Source organism: Zingiber officinale, chromosome 3A (genome assembly GCF_018446385.1).
Source record: "Zingiber officinale cultivar Zhangliang chromosome 3A, Zo_v1.1, whole genome shotgun sequence".
NCBI lineage: Eukaryota > Viridiplantae > Streptophyta > Magnoliopsida > Zingiberales > Zingiberaceae > Zingiber > Zingiber officinale.
In genome coordinates this window covers 135,483,764-135,495,956 of record NC_055990.1, presented here as the reverse complement: position 1 = coordinate 135,495,956, position 12,193 = coordinate 135,483,764, and the positions used below count along the sequence as shown (strand labels likewise).

Below are 12,193 nucleotides of genomic sequence, written 5' to 3'. Positions count from 1 at the left end.
CAGATGTCCGATCATCCCTGATCCATCTGGATTTTCCTCTTCGTGCCAAGTATCCGATCACTCCCTTGACCTACTTGGACTTTCCAACACCAGAAGTCCGATCATCCCTGATCCATCTGGATTTTCCCTTGCCTGGTTTCACTCACCAGGACTCTCCAACTGCCTAACATCCTAGTTAGGAATTTCCCACTGCCTGGCTTCACTTACCAGGACTTTCCACACTGCCTAACATCCTAGTTAGGACTTTCCCACTGCCTGGCTTCACTCACCAGGGCTTTCCAACTGCCTAACATCCCAGTTAGGACTTTCCCATTGCCTGGCTTCGCTCACCAGGACTTTCCAACTGCCTAACATCCCAGTTAGGACTTTCCCTCGTGCCAAGCTCCCTGCTTGGACTTTTCCCGTGCCAAGTCTCCATACTAGGACTTTTCGCGTGCCAAGCTCCCTGCTTGGACTTTTCCAGTGCCAAGTCTCCATACTAGGACTTTTCGCGTGCCAAGCTCCCTGCTTGGACTTTTCCAGTGCCAAGTCTCCATACTTGGACTTTTCCAGTGCCAAGCTCCCTGCTTGGACTTTTCAGGTCAACCAGGTCAACCTTGACCTACGGTTGCACCAACAATCTCCCAAGTTCGTATTCTTGTCAACACATCAGAATACAACTTTTCTACTCTCCTCAAACATTGTCAAACATCAAAATACAACTCGAGTCAGGTCACCCTTGACCAACTCGAGTCAGGTCAACCAAGTCAACCTTGACCTAAGGTTGCACCAACAAAGGTCACCCTGCATAGTATCTGGTCTGGATCATGACTCTGATATAATTTGTTGTTACCAAAGGATATTTAAATATCTCTATAATTACATGATATTATCCACAGTCTAAGATCTCATGACTTTACTTTTTGACTCTATCTGAAAAGTCACATCCCAATAAAAATATCCTACCTTGTTTAAATCTATAATTTTTATTAAATCTTTTTAATATAGGATTTGATTGAATCTTTACTACTAAATAAATTTGAAAAAATCAAGTGGATTCGTAACGTGACTCTCTAATGTCATGGTTACCAACGTAAAGAATTACGTTGAAGACAAATTCCGTTGACAAAGTATCATGTGTATAAATCAGATTCTCTGTCTTAAAATTTTCGTGTTCCTATATCTTCTCATCGATCGAATGGTCATGACATTCTCATAGTGTGTACTGCATTTTTAAAATATGATTTAATGTGTCAGATCGACAAAAAAAAAACATGAAGATACAAAAAAAAATCTAAGGACAGATGATCTGATCTCCCATCTACTATATCTTCCATGACTAACATTTTACAAAAGTATTTTTTATAATCTTAACATGTCATATCAAAAATTTATAGAGTAGTTTTAATTGGGTCCCTTTTACATCATTTTAATATACCATTTTCATATCTAAGAGACATCAAATATATTTCAACCGTGTCACTTAAACTTGCACTAGTTTGATACAAGTTAACAGTACAGCACCAATTTCTTTCTTTATTTTCTACTTTCAAATTTAGAAAGCTACTTTCTTTAATATAATATATTATAATATTAAATTTATATTTAAAATATTTTTAAATATTATTTAATTTAATAGAATGTATTATGTAAAATTTATATATTATAAATGTATATTAATTATTAATTTAAATAAGTAATATTTAAAATATTTGTTATATTACTTAATATTATAATATTTTAAATTTAAAATGAGTGTTTTTAGGTTACATATTTTTTATTTAATTAGGTAAGTATTTTGATACATTATTTTACTTTTAAATTATTTAAAATTTAACTTAGAAATAATTAAAATAACAAATTATATTGATAATTTTATTTTGTAACTAAAAATATAATATCATAAAAATTAATTATTATGTATTAGAAAATTATTAATTTTAATAATAATTATTATTATCATCACAATAAAAATATTTTAAAAATTAATATGTATATTGAATAATAAATTATAAGATGGAAAAATAGAATATTCTAAGGAATATTTTTTTATAAAAAATGGTGTGTATTAGTTAGAGTTAAAAAAATATTTAGTGCTGAAATGATATCAAATTAGTATTAAAAATATAATAAAATGGGTGTTATGATTAGAGATAGTCTTAGAACTTTAAATAATTTTTGTATGGTTCAATTCATACCATGTAATTATATGATTACATGTATATTATTTTGATTTTAAGATAAAAAAAATAAATTTAAAATTTTATTACTATTCTTATACTATAAATCTCAAACTTTACACTCACAATAATTAAAACTTTTTTCTTCAATTTTTTATTTTTACGAACTTTTTTTAACAAATTTGTCTAAGAGATGCTCTTAGACTCTCGTTACATAAAAATTCATTATTATCCTCAACCACTGCACCACGTATCTGGGGTAGGGATCCTCTGGTCCAGAATTTATGGACTAATCTTGGACCCTTGTATGTTCATTGAATTGGTGGACTGTACTCCACCTGTTAAATAGGTGGGGTCCAATTCATCTCATCAATGAACATGCAGGACCTCCTCTGAGATTCTGGACCAGAGGATCTGACCTCCACGCATCTGTACCCAACATTCATAATTTTAATCATCTATAATTTTTTCTTTTTAATATAATCTGAAAATAGACGGGAAGAAAATTCTGATATATGAAGGAATGTTATGATCTTTTTTATCTTCATCACATGATTTTCCATACTGATACGAAAGTTTTATTATCAATAACTTGGAGATCGATTTCCGCAAAATGTCCTATTGATTTTCTCAATCCCACTGTGCTATTATTACTGATGAAATTCCTCGCATAATTTATTTCATTTCAAATATAAACAAATATTATGAATGGATCGTCAAAATGGAAAGGAAGTTTTGTCTCGTAATTTATTGATGGGATGAATAATCTTTATTTATAAAATAGGTAAGGATCATTTATCTCCATTAATATATATATATATGTAAAATGAAGATTCTCTAATCAAAAGTGTATACTTTTCCCCAAATAGAGCATAAAGTTAAAAAAAAATAAGGAATACAATTTGCAGAACCATTTCTCTCTTTCAACTATATTCTGCGGGCGGGATCCTGGGCCCGCCTGACCTGGTCTGCTTTGGACCAGGAGCCATCATAAATAGATAAGAATCAGTGAATTTATTTATCACTGTATTAGACTAGGACTAAGGCCCTGGTCTATTAAATATGATTCAGAAGATCCTGCTCGTATTGTGACACTGCTGCCCATCATCTAGCAAGTTGCTTGGCTAAATCTATCAATCTCACTCGTTAATAATGTTTAATAATTCGTATTTTGCACACTTGAAAGTGTTAGAATTGAATCTGCCCAAATTAATAGAAATTTGTCCCCCAGTTGACCTAGAATTCATGAGTCATCCATTATAAATACTTTCTATTTTTTTTATAACTGATGTAAAATTTTTATAGGGTTAAATTAGTCACATTAAAAATTAGTCAGTATAAATTAAATAATTAGTATCAATTAATAATAATAATAATAATAATTTATATTTTGATCCATAGTGATGGAACAAAATTATCGAAATTATGCCAAAGACGCAATGATGCAACAGTATAATATTTTTTTCAGTTTATATATATATATATATATATATATATATATATATATATATATATATATATATATATGTTAGGAATACAATTAAAGTCCTATATTGAAAAGCTATGAAAAAGATCATGAATTTAAAAGAATCTAAAATATCTTTATTGGAATGAGACATTTTTAGTATAACCCAAAAATAAAGTCATGAGGACTTAGCCCAAAGTAGACAATATTATATCATTGTGGAGATATCTGAATTCCTTTTGGATACAACAAATGGTATCAAAGTCATGGTTCAGACCAAATATCATATAAGGTGGTCTTAAACAAAGTTATGGGGAGGCTCGAAGCAAGTCAGAGTAACCAGAAGCTTGCAGAGAGACCCAAATCAAGTCAGGTTAACTAAATGTTCACAAGGAGGTCCGAAGCAGGTCAAGAGTAATCGGACACTCACGGGTAGGCCTAGACCATGAGAGTAATTGTGGTCTTTCATTTGAACGGAGGATTGTTGGAGATACAAAAATTAAAGTCTCATATTGAAAAGATATAAAAAAGATTATGAGTTTAAAAGAATGTAAGATATCTTCATTGGAATAAGAACTTTTGGGTAGAGCCCAAAAATAAAGTTATGAGGATTTAGTCTAAAGGTGGACAATATCAATGGCACACTTGTTTGGGAGGGAAGGGCACTTTGAACTTTGTTTGTAAAGGAGTGAGTTAAAGGAAAGGAGAAATGTATATAAAGGGAAGCGGGACTTTGAAGTGAGCTAAAAGAAAAGAAAGGAAAGGTAGGGATTGATAACCTTTAACCTTCTTTACCCACCAAATTATCCCTATTCTAATTTTATGCTAATTTATTTTTTTTTTCTACTAGAAGTGTTCCCCTCTTTGTATTTCTCTTTTTTCTCACGACACAAACCACTCCTCTTCTTGCTGCTGCCGATTATGCCTTCCTCTTCTTGTAGCCGTTTCATCATCTTCTCGAGGCCGCTTCAATGTCTAATTTAAGAAGTAAGAATATTTTTATAACTTTATATATTTAACCTTTATTCCCTATGATTTCTCCCAAATAAAATAACACATGATATATTAATAAATTTTCTCTTACTATTAAATAAGAAAAATATAAATACTTTACTTCTTCCTTAACCTTTCTCACACCCATCTAAATGAATCCTAATGATCGAATGTCAACTTCAACAGTGAATTAATGAATAAATTTTTGTTAATAAGTGATTAATTTAAAAATACTTGGCTGATGAGTAAGAGGATCAAATTAAATAAATCATTTTAAATTAATTGGATACCTGCCAATTAAAATAAATTATAAAAATTATCAATCTTGTCGGAACTTTGTTCATTCACAACCTTGATTAAAAGAATTTCATGCTAAATCTAAATTTGTGTGAGAAAGAGAAGGGGCCAGACATAAAGTGAGGAAGTATTGGCGATGGCGGCGGCGATGGTGAAGAAGTACGGTCCTCTCGCCGGCATGCTCTACGTTCAGGTGGCCTACGGCGCGATGTTCCTAATCAGCCGCTTCGCCCTGACCCGCGGCATGAGCCACTACGCCTTCGTCCTCTACCGGCAGCTCATCGCCTCCGTCACCATCTTCCCCGCCGCTTACTATTTCAACAGTTCGATGCAACTCAGCACGTTAAGCTGGAAGAACTTGAAGCATATCTTCTTCCTCGCTCTGATCGGGTAATTAAATAGTCAATTTTCCTTTTGTTCCAGTTATCTGCAGTATTCCTCACTTTCTCACCAGGTGCATCGATCGCGTGTCGCTCGTGCAGGACGAGCATAAGTCAAAATTTCTACTACGCCGGACTTGCGCTCACTTCCTCCACTTTCGTCAGCACCATGAACAATCTCCAACCCGCCATCACTTTCCTGCTGGCCTATCTACTCAAGTAATAATTACTCGTTAATCAAGGACTAATTATAATGGATTCACATCATTTTCATTTGTTAATTAATCTCAGTTGTTGATCAGATTGGAAGAGGTAAAAATAAGGAGATTGGAAGGGCAAGCAAAGGTAGTTGGAACCCTAGTGTGTGTTGGAGGTGCAGTGGTGATGACTCTCTCTAAGGTTCATGGTGAGGGCCTGCATGAAGTGCTCAAGCTGGTCGTCCATGGCGAGGAAAATGATGCCGGCTTCATTTTTGGAGCCATTCTTACTGTCATAGGATCTTCTTCCTGGTCTCTCTTCGTAATATATCAGGTCAGTGAACCCTCAGTATCTTTGCGTTCATTTTTTTTTTCCTTTGTCCAGATGATTAATTAAGAGTATTATCCTTCATCTCTGAATGATTAAAATATTAATATAAGATTTAGACATTGAAGGTGCATGGCAAAAGCAACTCATGGCTATTGACTTGGAGGAGGTGGAGCGCTGCTCTGCTAATTTAAATTGACAAAGAACAATTAATGCCAACTATGTTCATTAGTGGCATAAAATTGAAATTTTAAATTAAAAAAATAAGTGAAGAAATGACAATTTTTTTTTTTTTAATGTACTCTTGTCTATTGAGAGTGGGTATCGAGGACAAAGGCAATTAATGGATGGTGTAGAAAGTCACAGTGTGGTTGTCTAAATGACCGCAGACATCTCCTATAGTAGATCCAAAAATAGTAGATTTATTTTTTCGCCATCATATACCATATTAAAAATTATAAATCCACTTGTATTCTCAATCATAAACCTAAAAAGTAGATTTATTAGCCCACTATTTTAGTAATTATAATAGTAGTTAGATATTAATGGAGCCCATAAAAATTTGGTAAAAATATGATTCTTAATTTTAGAGCTAAGTTTTTTATTTGAACCAAAAATACAAGTCACTCATAGTAATAGGTTTAAAAATGGAAGTTTATCTCCCAAGACATAGCATAGAAGGTGGATGCATGATATCTCTGATGTAATGATTAGAAGTCGATTTTTAAAAACTGACAACCTAGGAATTTTAGAGCTAAGTTTTTTATTTGAACCAAAAATACAAGTCACTCATAGTAATAGGTTTAAAAATGGAAGTTTATCTCCCAAGACATAGCATGGAAGGTGGATGCATGATATCTCTGATGTAATGGTTAGAAGTCGATTTTTAAAAACTGACAACCTAGGATTTACCCTACCATGCATCTAATATCTGTGTATCTGTATTTACCTCTCTCTATATTCGTGGATAGAGGCTCGTTAATATAACAGATATATATATATATATATATATATTAAAAAATAGAGGTGATCTGGTGATAACTCAGGAGGGCCCACCTCAAGGAAATTCAACGTTTTGGTGGTCGCCAAAGTCAAAAGGTGGTTAGCTATTAAACTAGCCGATCAGAAGGGCCTTCGCCCCCGGTCAGCAGGAAGAATTCGGAGGGGGTTGGCCGAGCCTACGACGCACCGAGGCAAAGGGCACTCAGGCCGATCGGACTAGACATAGGCGTAGGAGGTCAAAGAGGTGGGCGGTCGGACTGATCAAAGGGAGTCCAGTTGGACCAACACCCGATAAATGAGACGGGAGATACGTGCCAACATCCTTTTGGGAGTCAGTATCGTCATTAGTGGTGCATATGGACCGAACATCCTTTTGGGAGTCGGTGCCGCCGACTGACGGCGCGGATGGACAGGAGATCGTATGGAAGAAGATCCCGCTGCCTAGGCAAAGATACGTTTGCCCTGTTATGGTAAGATGTTCGGGACCCTTATTCGATGTTAGCTTTTTGGGAAAGTTTAGGGATGCACATCCACTCGGAAAGCGCATAGCCTGCCCGTCGAAGCTCTATATAAGGAGAGGAGCAGCCATTCGCGGAGGTACACATACACGTCTTCTGGAGCCACTATTCATTGCTTCATCTTTGCCTTCTCGATTTTCCTTGCTTGCCGGTGTGTGACTTGAGCGTCGGAGGGCCGTTGCCAGGAGCCCCCTCCCGGCTTGGCACTAACGACTTGTGGTTGCAGGACGAAGACGAAGAGCCACCTCAGCGTTGCTTCCCGGTTGCCATCTACTCAGCTTCTAGGCAGGATCAAATTAGCACCGTCTGTGGGAACCTCAACCTGAACCCAGAAGCAAAAGATGGAGGGCGCCGGAAGATCAACGACCGTAACGCTGCCGATAGAAGAATTGGAGAAGCTAATCCAGGCTGGAGTGGCAAGGGCAATGGAGCAGCAGCAACGGATGTTGGCCGATCGACCGACACAGGAGCCAGCCGTCTCAGGATCCGGCCAACCAGGGGATCATGTTCGCGGGATGGAACCCGCAGCCGACCAGGACATCCGTAAAAAATTGGATACATACAGACTAGCACCCAACGCACCCATCCTCTTTCACCGAGCATTATTCCGGACACCCTCGGTGGAAGGAGGCGGAGCCCGCCGAGACCGGGGCTCCTCGTCATATGAGGTGCCCAAAAGGGATGCCAGAAAGGGAAAAGCGTCGCGGGACGAGGACTCGCCTGAAAGGATCAATTGTCAATTTTCAAGAGGAATTATGGAGGATCCGCTACCCCGACATTACACTCCATTGGCGATCGGAGAGTACAATGGAAGCACCGATCCTGACGATCATTTAGCCAAGTTAGACAATGCAGCTACACTGCACCAATATACCGACGGGCTTAAGTGCAGGGTCTTCTTAACAACCCTATCGGGGTCGGCGCAGCGATGGTTCACACGGGTGCCGAGCGGGTCCATTCGTAGCTTCAAGGATTTCCAGGCGGCCTTCCTGCATCATTTTGCTAGCAGCCGCCGACATCAGAAGACAAGTGTCAACTTGTTCTCGCTGAAGCAAGGTCCACGAGAAACGCTTAGGACCTATATCCAGCGCTTCAACCAAGTAACGATGGATATACCAGCAGTCTCTTCGAACGTACTGGTAAACGCTTTCACCCAGGGACTCGTAGAAGGCGAATTCTTTCGGTCACTCATCTGTAGGCCACCACGCGATTTCGCCCATCTGTAGAAGAAAGCCACGGAGTATATCAACGTGGAGGAAGCACAGGCGGCCCACAGAAAAGAAGCACCAGCCGAGCCCCACGCGCCATCCGAGCGGAGAGTACCCAGCAGCCATCATCCCCCGCGAGGACCCTGGGGCCACAGGGGCACCATAGTACCCCGAGCCAAGGACGTATGCCCATTTGGAGGCTAGTCAGCAGAAGAAAGGAAAGAAATGGACGCCGATGTTCTGTAAGTTCCACCGGTCAGAAACACACAACACATGGGAATGTCGTGGCGACCCCAGTGTTCACCGACCCAAGCCAAGGGAATATCGACACCGGTCACTCACCCCGGATCGGCATCCCGAACGCAAAACTGAACAGCGGAATGATGGTCAGAGGACGCGCGAACGGCAGGAACATCATCCGCGGGATCGGAGCCCCACTCGAGTGTCCGCCAAGCGGAATAGACATTCTACATGAGAGGAGAAAATAGAAGAAACGCCTCCCGCGGAGAAATTGGAATGATCTCAGGCGGCCCGACTGGAGGAGACTCTAACCGAGCCCCAAAAAGCCATGCTCGGCAGTTATTTATTCACGTGGTGGGATGTAGCAAGGAAAAAGCGGAAGGGCCAAAGATCAGTTTCGACCCTAAGGACTTGGAGGGAGTAGAGGTCCCTCATGATGACGCGTTGATCGTCAAGGCGGTGATCGCTAACTACACTATCCATCGAACTTTTGTCGACATGGGAAGTTCGGTAAATATCATTTTTAAGCAAGCATTTGATTTATTGCAAATTGACCGAGCCGAGCTCTTGCTCATGGCAACTCCGCTATACGGCTTCACTGGTAACGAGGTCTTGCTAGTCGGGCAAGCAAGGCTAGCCATCTCGCTCGGAGAAGAGCCACTGGTTAGGACGCGCACCACGAATTTCATTGTGGTGGATGCGCCCTCAGCGTACAACGTAATATTGGGTCGGCCGGCCCTCAACGAGTTTCGTGCCATAGTGTCTACCCATTATCAAAAGATCAAATTCGCGGTGGGGAACCTGGTGGGCGAAGTTCGGGGCGACCAAGTGGCGGCCCGGCGTTGTTATGTCGAAATGTTCAAGTCGGAAGCTAAAGTAGCCAGGAAATGCCCCCCGTTGGAGGTGAACGCCATCAGAGAGAAACATCCCACGCTGGTGTACGACAATAAGGAGGAGGTATAAATACACTCGAGCCAGCCGAAGGCTACTACTTTCGTAGCATCTGATATGTCGGACCAGCACAAGAAGGAGCTGGTAGCCTGCCTTCGAAGGAACCATGACGTATTCGCTTGGTCAACTCATGAGTTACCCGGAGTCGACCCAAGCGTGGCGCAGCACGAGCTGCACGTCCGGCCAGATGCTCGACCAGTCAAGCAAAGGAAGCGCAACTTCAGCGCCTAGTAATATTTTATCATCCGAGTCGAGGTTGACAAGCTACTGGACGCCGGACACATCAGGGAGATTCAATTTCCAACTTGGCTCACCAACGTGGTACTGGTCTCCAAGCCAGGTAATAAATGGCGAGTGTGCATTGATTTCAGGGATTTGAACAAGGCATGCCCCAAGAACTCCTTCCCATTGCCCCGGATCGACTAGATGGTGGACTCGACAGCCAGGTACGAGCTGATTTGCATGCTCGACGCTTATCAAGGCTATCATCAGGTGCCCCTCGCACGCGAAGACCAGGAGAAAGTCAGCTTCGTCATGGCCGACGGAACGTTCTGCTATAAGGTCATGTCGTTCGGGTTAAAGAACCCCGACGCCACTTATCAACGGATGATGAACAAAGTGTTCCGGAAACAAATCGGGTGGAATTTGGAGGTATATGTCGACGACATCCTCATTAAGTCTTTTCGATCTATCGACCTATGTGCAGACATAGAAGAAACTTGCCAAACGTTGAGAAATTACGGGATCAAGCTCAACCCGATCAAGTGTCTGTTCGGTGCTAAAGGCGGACGTTTTCTAGGCTATATCATCACCGAACAGGGGATTGAGGCAAACCCCGACAAAATAAAAGCGCTCCAAGACATGCCACCGCCCCACAATCTAAAAGAGGTGTAGAGGTTGACCGGAAGAATCACGACTTTGTCAAGGTTCATCTCCAAGTATTCCGATCGGAGCCTGCCGTTCTTCAAGATTCTGCAACGAGCGGCCAAGTTCCAATGGGATGACGAGTATGACCAGGCCTTCGAAGAGCTCAAGCAATATCTCAGCTCCTTGCCCATATTGGCCAAGCCGATCGTGGGGGAGCCGCTTTGGATTTATCTATCATCTACCAAGTACGCGATCGGATCGACATTAGTCAGGCAAGAGGGGGGAATGCAACAACCCGTGTATTTTCTGAGCCACATATTGAAAGATGCCGAGTCTCGCTACACCAGTCTCGAAAAGCTCGCTTATGCATTAGTTCTCACCGCCCGAAGGCTCCGGCCTTATTTCCTGACCCACTCCATAATCGTGTTGACCAACAGCACCTTGGGTTGAGTACTGCTCAACCCCGAGGCATCCGGCCGGTTAATCAAGTGGACCACCGAACTCAGTGTGTTTGACATCCAATATCAACCCCGGTCGGCCATAAAAGCACAAGCATTGGTAGATTTTATCACGGAAGTACAAAACCCGGAGTTGGAATCCTCATGGAAGGTGTACGTGGATGGGTCGTCCGCTCGGTAGGGAAGCGGAATTGGCATCTTACTCATATCTCCGAGAGAAGACCGGATGCAGTTATCCATTCGGTTGGATTACCGAGCAGCCAACAACGAAGCTGAGTACGAAGCGCTCATAGTCGGTTTACAAGCTGCTCGGCATGTCGGTGCCACCAAGGTGCTCCTACACTCAGACTCACAGTCGGCAGCCCAGCAGTTGACCGGAACGTTCGAGATCAATAGCGTGCGGCTCAGGCTATATGCGGAGGCCTTCGAGAAACTCAAGGCGAACTTCCAAGAGGTTATCATACACAAGATTCCTCGATCGGAGAACCAAACAGCAGATGAACTGGCCAAGTTAGCCAGTGCAATGACGTCGATCGTCGCCAGTTGCCCAATCGAGCAAGTCTCCCTAGTGGCACATGTTGACCGATCGGGAGGGACACCACTTCCGGAGGATTGGAGGACACCCATCATTGAGTTCCTCCAACCGGGGGGCCAATTGGGAAACCATGAAGCCGATCGAACTCTAAGGAAGTGAGTCGCTCGGTTCACATTAGTGGGTGAGCAATTATATAAAAAGGCATTTTCACGCCCTCTGCTCAAGTGTGTGCTCAAGTGTGTGGGTACTGAAGATGCTGAATACATCCTTCAAGACACTACAAGAGTTTCTGGATTTAACCACACCTAATAGACAACAGTTTTTCTAGAATTACATCAAGGTTCCTGCGGGAGACATCCAGGTGGACGGTCGCTGGCAAGGAAAGTTATCCTGGCAGGATACTTTTGGCCTACACTCCAGGAAGATGCGAGTCGGGTGGCAGCCACCTGCTTGTCCTGTCAAAGGTATCACAATTTGGCACATCGCCCGACCACCGAAATGAAAGCGTCCACTGTCGTATGCTCGTTCGACCAATGGGGAATGGGCATAGTCGGCCCTTTTCCTATAGCGATCGGTCAAAGAAAGTTCTTGCTCA

General features: G+C 41.5%; 1 protein-coding gene across 1 annotated transcript in view; it reads left to right on the top strand.

The window, feature by feature from the left end:
• The first annotated feature begins 5,008 nt into the window (after window positions 1–5,008).
• LOC122054053 (WAT1-related protein At2g37460-like) overlaps window positions 5,009–12,193 on the top strand; it is a 32,243-nt gene continuing 25,058 nt past the window's right edge. Inside the window, exons 1-3 of the mRNA XM_042615895.1 lie at window positions 5,009–5,304; window positions 5,397–5,513; window positions 5,597–5,825. Of these exons, the coding sequence (XP_042471829.1) occupies window positions 5,051–5,304; window positions 5,397–5,513; window positions 5,597–5,825 (600 nt within the window). The 5' untranslated portion in view covers window positions 5,009–5,050. The remainder of the gene's footprint in view (window positions 5,305–5,396; window positions 5,514–5,596; window positions 5,826–12,193) is intronic.